Source organism: Microtus oregoni, unplaced genomic scaffold (genome assembly GCF_018167655.1).
Source record: "Microtus oregoni isolate MIOR12 unplaced genomic scaffold, Mior012 000007F_ref0000211, whole genome shotgun sequence".
In the NCBI taxonomy this organism is placed as follows: domain Eukaryota; kingdom Metazoa; phylum Chordata; class Mammalia; order Rodentia; family Cricetidae; genus Microtus; species Microtus oregoni.
In genome coordinates, this window is record NW_024543066.1 from 20,696,009 (window position 1) to 20,713,476 (window position 17,468).

A 17,468-nucleotide genomic window follows, 5' to 3' on the forward strand; every position below is an offset into this window, starting at 1 on the left:
TAGCTTATAAACAACAGAGGCTAGGGAGCCAAAAGTCAGGGAACTAGACTGAACATCTGGAAAGGGCCCGCGTTCCAGTTCATAGGTAGCACCTATGTTTGCTGAGTCCTCATATGATAGGGCTCTTTGGGCACTTTGCTTGTTGATCTTGTGTTGCTGAGAACTGGAGATTGAACCTAGGATCTTGTATATAACACAAGGCATCTGCCACTGTGTCGCATGGCCAGCCCTGGGATCCTTCATAAGGGCGATAATCTCATTCACGATAACCCTATTCTAATAACCTAATGACCTCCCACATCATCATACCACAATGCTGGTGACTAGGTTTCAACAAATGGGTTGACCATGTGAGTTTATCAAAAATATTGATGGCCACTCTAGGGATGTGGCCCTCAAGTCAGTATGTTTAGAAGCACCATTGGCTGCCCTACACCTTCAGGGAGCCCCTCGGCAAGCCTGTGGAGTTGACATACTTTGGTTAACTGGTAACCCAAGTTTTCTCTCTTGAGACTTGAGTCTCATTCATCCCAATTTATGATGAACCAACTAAACCTTTGAGGTGGACTTTCCCCAAGGTCAAGGGGCTATTCTTTAGCTCATCTGGTGCAGTGTCTGGCTCATCCTGTCAGTAGTGTTCTTAACCCTCATTACAGTTTAGAGTCACCCAGGGAACTTTAAAAAGTCTGGACACTCAGATTGCACTCCAGATGTATTAAGTCAGAATATGCAGGAAGAGGGGAAGCCAGTAGCACTATGCTTTAAAGATTCCGAGGGGATTCCAGCGTGCAGTAAAACTCAGCAATGACCATGTGATGTCATTCTCGGGCGCTGTGATGAGCTTAAAGTGCATGAATCTGTTAATTGAGAGATTATGCTTTGTCCTCTTTCCTAATTCTAACAGCCTACCTGTTCAAACAAATCCCTTAATTAGGGACTCTCTTCACAATTAACATGCCAATAACAACAGCCACAAAAAAATACAGACGCTGGTAATTTCGAAACCGAAGAACAAATCTTAACCTAAGCGTTTATGACCCTCCTAACGCCAATGCACATTTGCCGTCAAGAGTTACCAGTTAAACAGATCATTAGTTAGCAAGCAGAACAGGTACCAAGCTTATTGATTAACTGATAGGAGTTAATATTCAGTGTCCCAGACTTGAGTTAGATGGATATGCATGAATACCCCTCTGATTTAAGTACAGGTTCCTCTTCAGTGAGGATTCAGTAGAGAAATGTCCGTCATTGGATCTGTACAGCCAAATGCATTTTATGCCTCTAGCCTGGGCCCTCTGAACTCTCCACTATTCTCCCTCCAGGAAGAGATCATATTCTTATACATACGGTGTTTACAGTCGCTTATCCCAGAAACTCAGTCCTTTAACACAGGAAAACCAAGTTCGGAAGCTCGTTTTTTAGAAGTCGGTGTAACAAAGGTAGGAATTTTAAAACCGTCACACAGAGAAAGCATTTCCTGTGAAAGTGAGGTTTCTAAGCCTCTGTTGTCTTTTGATGGAAATGATAGCGTGCGTACAGCCCTCTTTTCCTGTAATTCCTTCAGGAAGAAGCAATCTTAAAGTCTAATGTGTTCGGGAGATGCGACCTCATCACCGTGGTCTGCGCTGCTCTAAATGGAAAAGACGGAATGTCTTCACATTTTCAGAAGCACACAAGCAGCATGTGGCACTTGTGGGGTGCTATTTCAGGGGGTGGGGTTAGGTGGAAGGACTATGGAGTGCACAAGAAAGGGGGGGCGTGTTCCTCTTTTCAAACTGATTCTTTTCAGGCTGCCAGCTCCTGCAGCTAGAATTCTATTTCCAAGTGAAAAGAACAAGTTATGCACTTGAAAACACAGTTAAAAAAAAAAAAACTAAGAATTTCAAATAGTCTCAGTGTGCCTTTATTACATCCGAGAGAAACGGGAAGTCCATGAAGTGTGGGTAGCAAGGGCAAAGACTCAATTGCCAGGTGGTCAGGATTTTGCAGGTTGTGTTTGCAAGCTCTCCTACAGTTCTGTTCTCCCAGGACAGGACCCCTCAATCCATTGCCCAAAGCTCCTTCCCCCCCATGGTCCCCTTGTAGTTGTCATAGTTTCCGTGTCCGGGCTCTTCGGTGAGGTCATGGTTTGCAGGTGCATTGTGGTGTGCCACGCATACACCCATTTGAACTAACAGCGAGATGAGTCCGTGACACATCTGGCTCAGACACCATGAGACACAAGGATGCTGATGGGCAAAGGGAGCAGCCGTTGGAAGTGTGCCTTCTGCTCCTCTTAGCTACTACACACTTTCTGGAAAGTCGTCACTTCCACAGGCTTGTCCCAAACACCCTATCAGGCAGTCTAAGAGAGCTGAGACAAAAAGAACTGAGGACATTCTGGGAATTTGAACACCTCACCTTCTGGCAAAAAAATATATAAGTAAATGAACCCGTGTTACCCAATAGCCACATATACCTGATGGGCACTATATATATGCATGCTATGATACAGAAGTACCGTATTGACAATAACCAAATATATCAGTCTCACCCACTTATTTTTAATATCACTATTAGGAAATGTGTCACATTATTTCTAATGTTGGATGTCTTAAATTGGAGCTACAAAGGTTCACCTCAAGTCACTGGGGGCAATCTTGAAGAAGAGACACACTAAATACCTACTATCTGCTAACATACCAGTTACTTATCCGTGCCTAACAATTTACCCCTCAAGCTAGTACCTCAAGACAACATCCATTATGTTATTGTTTCATTGGTGAAGAATCTGTGTCTGGCTTAGCTGGGTGCTCTGGCTCAGGACCTGTCAGGGACTGCAAACATAATGCTATCCAGGACTGAGGTCATCCCAAGGTTTACCTGGAGGAAGATCTACCTCCAGACTCGCTGCTGTGGATACCAGCAGGATGCAGTTCCTTATAGACTGTTGGGTTGAATGCCTTGGTTGCCTGTTGGCATCCTGTTGACTAGATGCTCTCTTTCTCCAGCAGTCTGCCTGGACTTGAATAAAGGGAAAGAACCAGCGGATTCAGAGTGTCTCCATCTTACATTTAGTGATGAGGCAACTGTGTCCCAAGAGGGTAAATGACTTCCTAGCTCTCAGAGAACTAGTCAGTGATAGACGTCAAACTGAAATGCAGGCCAGCCTGACAGCTGCCGTAAGACCCAGTCCTTCACCCTCAAATCTCACACCGTGCCTCTGACTGCTTCCTCTACTGTTGAGTCTTTGATTTCTCTTCATTAATGACATGTAGATAAAGATGCTATCAGAAAAGGCAGTTGATTGAATTATGGATACATCCCATCGTCCCATAGCTTACCTGGGATTGGCAGATTTTCTAAGTAAGAGTGACTGTTTTGAGGATCATATATGGTTGAAAATGAGATGCAGTTCTGAAAAGAGGATGGACCTTTGTAGCAAGGTCACTTGATAAGTAAGAAAAGAGACTGATATCATTGTCTCTAGTTAAAAACAAGCAGGTGAATAGAAGAAGCAGTTACTTTTCTCTCTCAGGAATGAACATGGCAGGAGCAAATCATGAAAATTCCACTATAGCAGCCAGAGCAGGTCCTGGGAATGAGTACATATGAGCAAACACCATCTCACTTTAAACCAAATTTCTTCAGAGTATGTAGAGATCCTGGAAACAGAATACATTCCAGGGGGACATTGCTAGGTTATCTGGACCACCTCGTCTTGATTCTGGGTTTTCCACTTGCCTCCAGGCTAAGTCACCTTGTTCATCTTCATCTAGGATGTGCTTAGTTAGTCATCACCTCCCACACAAGAGCTTCTCTAGCCTTCCCAGTTCCCCAGAATGCTATCGGCAAAAGCTGTTCCAAATAACCACAGATGGGAAGGCAATCATTTGTTAATGAAAATTACCCAGCCAGGTGGTAGAGAATAACCGACAGAGCACAGGACTTCAGAAGGAATAAAATGAGATGCCTGTTACTTCCTCCAGTGTTCTAAGGCATGGAGTGCACTGCTTAGGAGTGCCTGTAATGGATAGGCCTGTCTGATAGATAGGCTGTGTTGGCTAGGTGGTTTTTTAAAGTTTTATATATGTTTATATTTTGATTATTTTCCCTTTCCCTACATTCCTCCCCCTCTTCCTTCCCCTTCCCCTTCACTTCCCACCCCTCCAAACCAAAAGGGGAAACCAAAACCTATAAGATAAAACCATGCCAAAACAAAGAACAGGCCCAAATGGAGTTCTTTTTGTATTGGTCGACTACTCTTGGGCCTGCTCTGGACTGTGTTGATATACCAGTACACTCCATTAGAGAAAACTGATTTTCCCTTTCCCAGAGGGTATCAGTTGCAAACTGTGCTAGCTAGTTTTATGTCAACTTGACACAGAGTCTTTTGGGAAGAAGGAATCTCCATGGAGAAAATGCCTTCAACAGATTGGTCTGTGGACAAGACTTTTAGGCATTTTCTTTTCTTTTTTTTTTTATTATTTTGTTTTTCGAGACAGGGTTTCTCTGTGGTTTTGGAGCCCGTCCTGGAACTAGCTCTTGTAGACCAGGCTGGTCTCCAACTCACAGAGATCCGCCTGCCTCTGCCTCCCAAGTGCTGGGATTAAAGGCATGTGCCACCACCGCCCGGTTTTTGGCATTTTCTTAATTTATGGATTGATGTGGAAGGGTGTGGCTCACTGTAGGAGATTCCATCCCTGGATTGGTAATCCTGGATGGTATTTGAAAGTACACTGAGTAAGCCTTGGGAAGCAAGCCAGTAAGGAATACTCCCCCTCCCCGTATGGCCTCTGCATCAGCTCCTGCCCTGGGTTCCTACCTTGAGTGCCTGCCTTGACTTCCCTGGATGCTGGACTACAAGCTTTAAGATAAAGTGAATCCTTTCCTCCCCAGGTTGGTTTTGGTCATGTGTTTTATAACCACCATAGAAACTCTAAGAGACAGGCCACTGTGAAACACTAATTGCAAGAATATATATTTGCATATGTGATATGTTTAATGAAGACAATATTCATGTTTAATAGACATAGTCTCCAGCTTTAAATATGAGATAGGTAGAGACAGTGGCAGCACATGCTATAGAAATAATACTGAAAATCAAACAGCTCAATTAAACTCAGATTTGTTTTAAAGCCATTAAGGTGGAGCAACATGAAATGACCTTTAAATAAAGGATTGAAGGGTCTTCAGAGAGCCTCATATGACAAATATCTCAAGAATTTCCCATCAACCGTGCTCCGTGGAGTAGCAGTACCTGAGTAGGGTGAGGCTGAGCAGTGGAGCAGTGGGCACCTGTCTTGGTCTGCCTCTGCAGGCAGGGTGCTTGCCACCAAGTCTGACAATCTGAACTTGAACCCTAGATAGAACCCACATGGCAGAAAAGGAGAATCATCTCCTGCAAGTTGCCCTCTGCAGTATACACACCAGGGCACACTTACACATTCAAGCACACACACATACTTACACACACATACATACAATATTTTTTAAAAGAGAAACTGTTGTCTTAGCAGATTTTAAGTAAAAAAAAAAATGTATAAAGTCTCAGTCACTTCATTGTACGTTAAAATGTCCTGCCTGCATCCTGGAGGTGTCAAGAATCTCGGTCACTTGTCTCTCACTCTTCTGTGAAGCCACCATGCTGCTGTATCTAGCAGTCTACAGCTCTGTAGGCATCAAGATTGTAAAATCCCACTTCTCGGTATCTCTGGTTAGGCTTCTGGTCTCTGGTATCAATTTTTCAAAATTTAATTTTATTATGTGTTTTTTATCAACATCTTTGCTGTTGTTAAACAGCATTAAAGTCTACCTTAGTGACTTCCGCCTGTGTGACCAACCAAGGGCAGGCCTCCCTAGATACTGGGCTAGCAGGCTTGTTTACTAACCTCTGTAGACCTCAATCAACTTTTAGAAGCTAAAATACATAACCCTACTGTAGTCACTAGGTGACATCAACAAAGACCTTCAAAGAGAGCACATGGCCTAGTTTGTAGTCTTCGTTGTAACATCCTTATTTCTCAGCCTCTTTACCTCTGTGAGTTTCTTAAATGTTCAGAGACCCTGTTGTCACATTGTCAGAAGCAAATACAGTTGTCTCTTGATGTCCATGGGGGATTGTTTGGTTCTAGTACCTTCCTCTGATATCAAAATTTGCGAACACTCTACTCCCTTCTACAGAATGGCATTGGATTTGCATGTAACGAACTCACATTTCCCCATAGCTTTAAATCTTCCCTTCAGACTTAGAACAACTAATACAATATAAATGCTGTGTTCTGCCCTGTGGATAGGAGATAATGGCCAAAAAACACACATGTTCAGTTGCAGTTGTTTTTTCTAGATGATTCTGATCAAATAGAAAGGATTTTTTTTTTCCCACATTGAGTGATGGGAGAAACCGTTTTCTTAGACTCATGGAATCTAAAGCAGGATCGCCAGGTATACCCTTCACCTTCCATGGGGTGAACAAGGTGCCGTATGCCACCTACCCCCAGAGCTTAAACTTTTCATAACTGGGTCCATGTCCTGACAGCCCCTGGTCCCCACTTTACCCCCAAAGTCACTGAAATAGCATTAAAATAGAACTACCTGCCTATGATGGGCACGTTTGGTAGCAGTCTTCAGAAGCTGACTTAAAGGAAGACATTGAGGTCTTTAGATACAAGAGCTCAACAGCTTCCAGACCAGTGTCTGGAGCCCTGGGCTTGCGCCAGTGGACTCTCCCTGCTCTTAGGCAAACAGCTCTGAGTGCGCTGCGCACATTTTAGAGAGTGCATCTCTGAGCAAGATCCCCTTGGCAAGGGACGAATCTGAAACAGCTGCACTCTGAAGAGCTAATCGCAACAACACTGATAGGAGCTGTGTTTTGTCACTAAGAACAGTAGGGTACACAGTTGCACTTCTCTGTCTGTTGTTGGCCCTCATGGACTTGCCGCAGGTCAGGGCGCATGGTGGATGGTGACCTGTGGAAAGGGCCTCGTGGACTCTTCAGAAGTGCCCTGCCTTCTACTCAGCAGATCCTGGAGTAGGCATTCTCTCCAGCACTTACGCTGTGAGGGGCCTGAATAAATGTCACTCGTGACTCAACACTATGGCTGCATGGCCCTCAGCAGAATTCTGCTTGCTCTCCCACTTCCTTTACCATGATCATCCCCAGACAGGCCTCAGGACACAGCCTAGCTCTTAAGCCTGGAAAACACTGAATAAACAGTTATGAAATTTAAACTTCCCAGGGAACAGTCCCTGTTTGGTTCTGTTTTTCTACAACAGCCAACTCTGAGGGAGCCCCATCTCATCCTGTGATTGCCATGAGGGTTAATTTTCGTGCTGTGACTATCTGTTCTTCCCTAAGTACATCAGGGGACTTGCAATACAAGGGTGGGGGGAATAGAAATCAGTATTGAAGGATTTTGAATCTAAGTGTTTGCATCTCTCTGTTCCTCTTTTCAGAATGCTTGAAGATGACCTTAAACTAAGTAGTGACGATGAAGAGAGTGAACAGGTAAGGTTTTCTTGTGTGTTGCTATCTTGTCCATGAGGCACAGATGAGGGTAAACTGAGACCCTAAACCAAGCTGTGCTGTGATACCGGGCATTGTGCTGCCATTCCTGAGTTTCTGTGTGGTTGGGCCAGTCTATTGAAACGTCCTGAGCTCTGTTCCCATTAAAAGCTTTCATTTTGTGATTTCTCCTTTAATGGCATAGAGACCAACAATAGTGTTTCTAACAAAACTGATAGAATCAGGCTTCCCTAGGAAATGCAGATCCCCCCCCCCTTTTTTTTTACATCTTTTGCAAAAAGATAACCGGCCTTCTTGAGATCAAACATGTGACCTTACACTCATCAGCATGCAGTGGGGAGGCTGTACCATTAAATATTGAGGAGCCTTATACAGATATTATTAACAGTGAGAAGGAGCGAGCACAGAGGTGAGCGAAGATGATGAATAAAAAATAATCACGCGCGGTCTCGGCTGTTTGTCTTAAATGATAAATGTGCTTGAAATAGTCTCCCTTGCTGTTGATTTACCAGCTTGAGACATCAGTCAGGGGGGCTATAAATAGTCTCCTGATCAGTCAGTTAAGGTGAAAAAATATCCACTTAGCATTCATCACATTCACTTCTGTATCTCAGGAAACATTTCTATCTTAAAGCAGGTTTCAAAACACTGAAGACAGATTTTCCTGCATTCCTTTCATTTGCCCCTGTCACCTACATTGCCTTTTGTTGAATTTGGACGAACAGGGTAGGTTAGAGAGACAGTTTGGAGGGTTCTCTTTTTTCCTGTCATCTTTATGTGACTGGGCTGAATGCATGTGCCACGGAATTGATTTTGAAATCGTGAACTTGATTCGAAGGTGTCATGAAATGTTGTGTGTGTGTGATTTGCTGTCTAGGCATGCAAATACAAATAGTGTTTCTAGAGAGCAAGCCAAGGGGAGAGAAGATCCAGAGGAACGTTACTAAGACGTGTGGCTGAGCAGAACGTAAGCATTCACATGGGGTCACAGAAGGCTTCTCCTATTTCTGAGACAAGCTAAGGCACCGGGTACAAGAAGACTCCATGAATCTAGGAACCCAGTTGGCAAACAGAGATCATCCCTAGAGAGGAAGAGGAGCTGAGCATAAGGGACCCCTAGACTTCGAGAATTTTGGAGATGCAATAATTTGTGTCTAGATGTCTATGCCAGGCAGTCAGATCCCCAGAGCTCAGCAGTCATCGAAGAAATGTAAAACAGATGCACTTCTAATTTCGTTTTCTCATCTATGTGACTAAAAGAAATGATTTCACCTCTATTTTATACCACTGAGAGGCTCAGCTAGGTACAAATGGGTTTAAGCACGCAATTTGTGGATAGTTTATATTAGAGAAAGGATTCACAGGCTAAACATTTCCTAGAACTGTTTGCAGGAAATACTTCCAGTGAAAATGCAATTTAAGAAACTCATTATTGAGTTCTCAGTATCGAGCTGATGAGGGAGAGGGACTTGATCGGGTGAGGGGGAGGGAAATGGGAGGCGGTGGCGGGGAGGGGGCAGAAATCCTTAATAAATAAATAAATTTTAATAAAAAGAAAAAGAAAAAAAAAGAAACTCATTATTAATGTTGTACTATTCACATTCTCTAAAGTCAACCGAATCGTTCATTTTATTGTCTACTTCCCAGTCTACAGTCCTTGGTAACACTGTACTGTACTGGTCAGACCCTTTAGTCTTGTGTTTCAACCTTTGTCTATGTTTTTGTAAAAGGAACACTCAGAATGAATGATTTTTACACAGTAATCAAAAAGACTCCAAACAATGTTTTTGCATATGATAATTTAAGTTAAATTATCGACATTAATTATATTAAGCTGTTCTATTTGGATCTAAAGTATACTCTTATGTAATCACAAAATCATAACTCCCCCACTGTTTTTACTGATTAAGTTTATTTAATAATTCCATATGTGTATGTAGTGTATTATGCTTATTCTGCCTTAGAGACTGGTGGGCTCACTTTTTAGTATGCAAGTAAAAACAATGACTGTCTCCCCTGCCCCCCAGATTTCATCAGTTGCCAGTAGTTCAGCAGGGAAAAGATGGGCGTCCCATGAGTCCTTTCTGACCCATGATTGGCTGTTGGCAGGCCCATTCTTGGGCCTTCCCAGTTTAGGTTACTGTAGCTGCTGTGAGATCAGGGTTTTTGTGATGGCTATAGCATGACCTGAAGACAGCATTTCACATCCTGTAGCACGACTAATAAAAACCCAGAGACAAATATTGGGATTCAAGCTGAAGGATCAGAAGCAAAGCAGCCAATCACTAGAGGGCTCTTACCTCTACAAAATCTTCAGACTCTAAAGAGCATAAGTTCCTGTCTCATCCTGCCTTATATTCCTCTCTAGTGCTGGGATTAAAGGCGTACTCCACCACCGCCTGGCCTCTGTGGCTAACTAGTGTGGCTGCTGGGATTTAAGGTGTGTGCCACCGCTGCCTGGCCTGTTTGACTAACTAGTGTGGCTAGCTTTGCACTCTGATCTTTAGACAAGGTTTGTTAGAACATAAATAAAATATGACTATAACATCCTTCTCCCTCAGTCAGATCTGCCTTTCTTCTCTAACTCCTGTAAATGTAACTTCCAAAATTAAATATTAGTCTGCCTGCCTCTTTCCATCCTAACTAATTTAAACCAGCCTTGTGTGAACTGTCATCTTGATGTTCTCCAACCTCTGTAATATCTGGTACTCAGTGATCTTTTTACAATGCATATCAGATCAAATCATTTATTTTTTAAAACTATTATTTTTAATTTATATGTGTATCTTGCTGTCTGTATGGTTACCAGATGCATGCAGTAACCATGGAGACCAGAGAAAGCATCAGATCCCCTAGAACTGGAGTTAACAGGCATTAGTGTGCAGCCTAGTGTGTGTGCTGGGAACCAAGCATGGGTCCCACACAAGAGCAGCAAGTGCTCTTAGTTCAGCAAGCTCTGATCTAAAATAGAGATTTTTATTCCTCCTGGAGAGAAATGAAATGCTCATACCATGGCCTCTACCAGCCTCCACAGTCCAGTCTTGTCCACACCTCCCCCTTCTCATTGAGCTTATTCCAGCACTCAGTCTCATGGGCCTCTTTCAGTTCTTCCATCAAGCCATGCTCATCTTCCTCAGGGCTTCCACAGGCCTCTGCTCTGTGTTTTGCCTAGTTGATACCTGTGCTCCTGAAGGTACAGTACATAAAGTTACTTTCTCAGAGAGACCATGGCATGTCCTTTTCTCAGTAATATTAATTACCCTTTCTCGGGGACCTCATTCTAATTTTGGTTACAGTGCATGTGTTTACTTTAGACAGTAGCTATTCCTATCAACAAAACCGAAAAATCGCTGAGAACAGAGTCTGTCTGGCTCAGTAGAGGTTCTCTCTGTTGAATGGATGCATAAATAAACATAGAACACTGGCTTAAACTGGGATTTAAGGGCCTACGGACTAACATCCAAAAGCAAAGATGACCTTTGTTCTGCCTTTATTTCTCTTACTAAACACAGATATTTTTTCTAATCCCAAACATTAAATAAACATGTTGAGTGACAGGAGAAAAATAAGACCTAAGATTATAAGGCAGCTATACATGAATTTACAGATACCATGCCTGCTTGAGGGGGAAAAAGGTGTCTATACTATCTGCATGGAAGTTCTATACACATTTCCTACACACATTCATTTTATGCTTGACATTTATGTCAAGCATTATTAAGGTTACAAGGTTTTCTCAGCCATTTCCAGCTGACACCACCAAAGCCAAGAGAATGGGATCTCCTCACTGTATCTCTCAGAGATAACAGAATTTTGTGTCCTCAACTATGGCAAGGTTTACTTTATAAGGTGGCTGTGACACCCTTGAAATGAAAGCATTCTGTCATAAAGACTCTTAGAATCCTTCACTTGATGAGGTCTGAGCAGATCTGAGAACAGATTCCTGGTTTGGATGTGTATGTAGTAGATTCCACCAGTTAACTGTCCCCTGGAAAACTGTGAAGGAATCAGAAGACTTCCCATGAGTGGTTCTGTGCCTTAAAGGAATTCCATGGTGGACTTGGAAGAGAGAGGAATCCTAGTGCGTGTCTCACCCTCTGGTCAAAATTATAATCTCTGCCTCTTGAGTCTGGGGAAAGCTTAGGAAATGAGACAGAGCAAATCTCTAGACAGGATTATTGCAGCTGAGGCATGAGGAAAGGGACACATGACTGAGACTTTTGGCAAGCAGTAACTGAGAGAGCGTCAGCTGCTCGCAGCGTTTCCAAGATGACAAATCCGGAGCTCAGGGAGAGCAAGGGAACAGCCATCCACTCTGAATGGCGACGTCTGTGCCTGCAGCTCCAAGTAACCACATTATCCACAGAGATTGGGCAGCCTTTTCATTTTAATTATATAAGTGCATTTTTCTCTTCAAATGAGTGTAGTTTATCCACTTAAACTGACTGTTGTAATTTTACAGACGGCGATCATCGGATTTAATCTGTAGAGGGGAATTTCTCTACTGGCCTAATTGATTTCTCAACACAATGAAGGAAAGTTACCTTTTAATCCCCAATCAATATTTGGAGAGCATACAATTAATTTAATAGATATCTATGTCATTAACATAAATCTGCAAGCTAAAGAGATAATTATTTTCTTATTTATAATGCAGAGAGTAATAATCTTGTCTGTCAGGAAGAATCCAAAGCCTCTGTGCCCCTGGCGTGTCCAGACTGCAGGTGAGGGCCGCTGAGCTCCACAGGGCAGCCATCATGTTTCATTTGGCCTCTTACGGAGTGGCAGAGAAATAGCCCTATCTCAGTTCTCCGCTCAGGCCTGAAGAAGTCACTGATGACTCACGCCAGCTCGGGGTCAGCTATTAAAAGCAGGTTTCTGCTTTTCATCCCCACCCCCTTGTTTCATTTTCATATGGCAACTGCATAACAGAAAACAGAGCTTTGAAAACATTGAAAAGGAAAACTTTAAAGGCATTGACAGTGCGTGTCAGTCAGGGAGCGCATGATGCGGTCACGGAATGAAATGCAGCCGGGAAGGAGAGGTCTCTGCAGCCCAATTCCTCTCAGTGAGGTTTTTTTTTTTTTTAGTTCTCGGCCTCAGCTTGGTTGATGTGGAGGTTCTTGGCCTGTGAAAATTTATTACACACAGAGTCAATCTGCATTCAGGCAGCCAAGTCTGAATAAATAGAGTCATTGTGCTTGTCTGGGATTTGTGGCCAGAGTTCATCCAGTCAGCGTGACATTCGCATCCCAGGAGATTCATAAAAGCCAACACCCTGGTATGTGAGCTTGGATCCAGCCAAAACTGTGTAGAATTATATAAACAGGAGTGGAAGCAGTAATCAGGACCAGGTTTGGGGGGCATGGCTCCAAAATCAAGTTTCTCTTCCATGAGAAATGAAGTGTATTAGAGATGTTATTTGTATCCAAACAAGAGCTAGACATATTTTGCATAAATCATTCCAAGAATAGTCTTAAATGCCTACTAAGCTCCACATGTCCATGCAAGCTGCTGGCTTGTTGCTCAAGATGAATTACACATTAGTAATGTTTATTGTGCTAATTTAACCACAAAAACTTTAAGTAAATTTTCATTGCCAGAAAAAGCCTTGTTTCTGAAGGACGATGCAAAAGGCTATATGGTATATATTTTAAACCTAACAGGAACACCCGGGGGGGGGGGAGTAGCTTATATTTGGTTCTGTTTCTAGTCTTGTAATCATGTTCCTGAGTAAACACTCAATTTGATAGTATTGCCGAGATAGTTTCCCTTCAGTATGGAAGTACAATTGAAGACACCTGCCTGTCAGCTCTTTGTCATACCTGTCTAGGAACGAGTACCCATCTGAACTCAAGGAAGTTGAACTTGAACACAATCAAGGAAGCAAATGTTAGGTGCTCAGCAGGAGGGTGAGTTTGTGTATCAGCCCTACCGTGCAGTTAGGTAACTCATTTTATAAGCAAAACCTTTCTGTCATCCAAAGTAAATGAAAATTTCTCTATCAAATAATGGAAGCCCCTGAAAGCCACACTTCAAGTCAGCTGTAATTTCCAAAATTGAAATAGTTAACTTAAATTTCACTGTCCACAAATGTGCAAAGCCTCGTACGCTGTTCCCTAAAATGATTTAGAGACCTTCTCTTTGGGGCTCAGTGAGATTTATATAAGCCCAGGCTGAAGAATGTGCCTTGACTTCAACCTCAACACCATGAATGGAAATCTGAAAAATGTAAAAAATTATATAAAAATTAAAAGATGATCCACTGAATGTAGGCAAACAAATGATTAACACAAAGACAGGAAACCATGGAGTTTGCTAAAACTGTAGAATTCACACAAGGAGCTATATTTTTTTTAACTAAGGCAATATTTTGTTATTAACAGATGTCAGTACCACCACCCAGACCCTTCATTCTAGAAGCTCAGGGAAACCAGCCTCTGTAGCTCATGGGCCATTCTTCAGCCTACCGATCAGTGGCACTGTTAGCTGGCAATGAAAGTGGGATTCTCCCTCCAGAACAGGTTCCTTAAACTGGGAGGAATGACCCTTTGTGCTGTGACTTCCATGATGCCGAGTTTGGGGGATTTGTGTTTGTTTTCTTCCTTAGCTTGTGGGGGAATGCCAGCGTCTAGATTGTCTGCTGTCTTCGTATACTGTCGCATCTCTCCAGGTGGGGGAGAGGTCCTGCAGCAAAGGAATTATCTGCAGTCAGGTATTCGAGTGTTTGGTCCAGATAGCATTTGGAAATTTTTGTTTTCATTTTTGTTGTCCTAATTTTCCTTCATGTGTGGGGCTGGTTATCTCCGAAGCACAGCTCTTCTCAGGAGACTCTTAGCCTGGAGAAGCACAGAGACAAGCCATTTTTGTCATCCAAGGGCTCTTGGCACCTCCCGGTTCTATCAATCCATTGGTTGTGTTGAATGGAATAAAATCATCTCTAAGAAACAGATCAGACAGTTGTTAAAAGTGGGTCCACAGCACATCATAGGTGAGCTAGGCTCCCAGACAGAGCCCCCGAATCATTAGAAATGTGTTTTGGGGTGGCAAAGGAGGAGACCACCATTCTCTTAAAAAATACTTTACTTTTAATCAGTAGGGTGTGCTTGGAAGAATGAACACACCCTGAAAGAGAAAAGTGTACTTGATTTTTATTCTAAAACAGTTAGTAGCTGTGTCTTTTCCCCATTGGCTGGGGTTAGACCTCACATTCTTATTTAATTAGAACTGGTCAGTAAGACATGAAGGAGGCTGTGGAAAGGTTACAGGGAGAAAGGGTTACTGTTCCAGGCCACCAAGATCAATAATAGAGCATTGGGTCTTTGTGCAAACAATGTCTTACTGGGTTGGAATGATTGAAACATTTGCATAAAAGTCTTACCAAGTGAGGAAGACAAAAAGATTTTAATTCCTTATCCTAAAACTAAGTTTTATAGTATTTGATAGGAAAGGCTCATATTTGGTACTACTCACAATCATTACCACACCTGAAGTGTGGAAGGTACAGGTTAGCCAGGATTTCTCTCTGCGGAAGATGGATCAGCCTTGTCTCTGTGTTTGTCATCCCCTTAAGGTGTTGTTCTTAAAAGTCCAAGGCAGTGCTAGAAAGAGTGTGTACACTTCCATAAGTGGCTGCAGAGTTATGTTCATATGGGAAGTGAAAATTCAAACACCAGTAATGTACTTGGAAGTGTTTCCTCTTTCTCCTGCATGATTGGTTTGGAAGGTACAACTGGCATAATCTTGATCATTACAAACCTACTTTTACTCTCAAATATTGGGTATATTTTAGTAGAAGAGTTTGAATATAACGTAAATTCTGGCTTAGATATGGGTTTTTTTCCGTCATAGATGGCAGTTATAACAAAGCTACCAAGGTATTTATTTCACTTTCCTGTGTGGTCTTCATATAGAAAGAAAGTAACGTGTAGACTGCGCTTGCATTCACAGTTAATGAATACCCACAAAGTCCAGCGGGACGTTAAGGGAATTCCACCAAAGCATCATACTAAGGTAGCATATGTGACGTTTGTAAAAGCTCCAAAGGCATTTGGAAGCTCACAGAGTGAGAAATGACTCATCCTAGTATCCAACTGCTAGAGCAAAGAGAGCCCCAGTGAAGTTGTAGTAGGACCGGAGCCCAGGAGGAAGACTCAGGCAAGGATGGAGGGATGATGATTTAATGGGACTAGAGTACATTCGGACAAGTGGAATAATTTCAAATGTTCTAGAACAGAATAAAGGTAACTATGGTTGACAACGATTGTTCACATATTTCAAAATAGCTGATAGAGAAGATTTTGAATATTCCTGACACAAAGAAAGTATAAATGTTTGAGATCATAAAGATGCTGTTATCCGGATGTGATCATTGAACATCATAAACACATATCATATATCATAAACACATATCACAGTGGACTTCATTAATATAATATATTTCATATCAATTAAAATTTGGGGTATATTTTTAAATGACCGTTATCAATAATTCATCACCATTTGGGTCTTGTGCAAATTGTGGCTGCATTCAGGTTGCCAGTGATTCAGACCTGTGTTCTAGTGTCACCATCCACATTCCAAATTTAATCTCCCATTGTCGAGAACTAGAACTGTAAAGGCATAGCATCCTGTAGACTCTCTCCGAGAGGCTCAGCTGGCTTCGTAAACATGTGGGCAGCCATGCACTGACATGTATGTGCTGCCTTCCTCTGAGAAGGCACTGTTGTCTTCCCAGAGCTTTCTCAGAATCCAGACGTTGGTGCTACCCTCACACAAGAGCCCCCTCTCAATTCAGAGGGTCAGTAGGTTTAGCTCTCTGTTATCCAGCAGCATGTATCAATTAGGTTTATCCTAGTTACTCTCCAGTGGCCTTTGGTCCTACCCTGACCTAACACAGCCAGGATTGTCCTTCTTTAGGCAGTCCTGTCGTGATCTTCTAGAGTTGTTGGCGAGGTTGTGGTGAGATCAAATTCTCTCTTAAATGAACAGCAAACTCTGCGTCTGTAAAGGAAATGGCCTGCAGAACCCAACAGAGCCATAGGTAATTCAGAATATGACTCCTCCAGGGAGTAGAACATCCTGGAAATGCTTAACAAAAGTACATATGCCTTCCCTAACCCCTCAGAAGCCTTAGTCATGCCCAGAAGTTCACACCCTCACGTGTGAGGAAGAATGCACTAAGTTCTCTGTCTTGTATCATCTTAAAGGTAGTATAGGAAGCCAAAATTAAAATACCATCTTGCGCAAGTGGCAAGCTCCCCAGAGATGAGTAGTACTTCATCCTGTTACAGACCCAGAATCCCAGGAGTAGGGCACCAAGTGGCGAGCCAAAGAAACAATTACAAAAAACAAAAACAAACAAACAAAAAAAACTCTCAGAGTTAGGTGGGGTCTAAATCAGGGGAGAAGCACCGGGAAAGAACCAGAAAACCTTACACATGTTGGCTTGCCTGTAATTTCAAGGGCCACAGTTGTTTGTCCTCTGCTGCCCTGATTCAGCCGTTGGCTTTCTTTACTGATGAGTTCTGTCACCTCTGAAATTCTGCCTTGTCCATGTACGACTACTCAATGTGGGTTTCATAAAGAGCGAGCAGTGTTCATACAGACCAGTCTTTATTAGAACAACCAGACAACCCAGGGTACCCGGCCAAGGCAGTTTCCTCCTCCTTCCCCCGACTGCCATCTGGTTAGCATCCCCTGTCATTCTCAGAGTGTTCTTACACAGAGGTTAAGTTATTGTCCTCCCTGGCTCTGCCTAACCGTGGTACAGAACAGGATGAGGAGGAAGCCTGCTGAGCAGAAGGCTTCTCAGACTGCGTCTCTAGAAACGAACAGTACTGAAGCTTACGGAGGAGACCGCCAAGAGGAGTAACACTAGCAAAGTGAGGATCCAGAACAGTGTACGAGAAAGGGGCGGGTATGTGTGCATGCGTATTCATGTGTCTGTGAGTGGGACTGTGTG

The 17,468-nt window shown here is 42.8% G+C and overlaps 1 protein-coding gene across 2 annotated transcripts in view; it reads left to right on the top strand.

Moving 5' to 3' along the window:
* The window catches only part of Aff3 (AF4/FMR2 family member 3), a 459,838-nt gene that overhangs the window by 365,074 nt on the left and 77,296 nt on the right, over positions 1 to 17,468 (top strand). For both annotated transcript variants that reach the window (XM_041655779.1, XM_041655780.1), the window contains exon 11: positions 7,435 to 7,486. In XM_041655779.1, the coding sequence (XP_041511713.1) occupies positions 7,435 to 7,486 (52 nt within the window). The remainder of the gene's footprint in view (positions 1 to 7,434; positions 7,487 to 17,468) is intronic.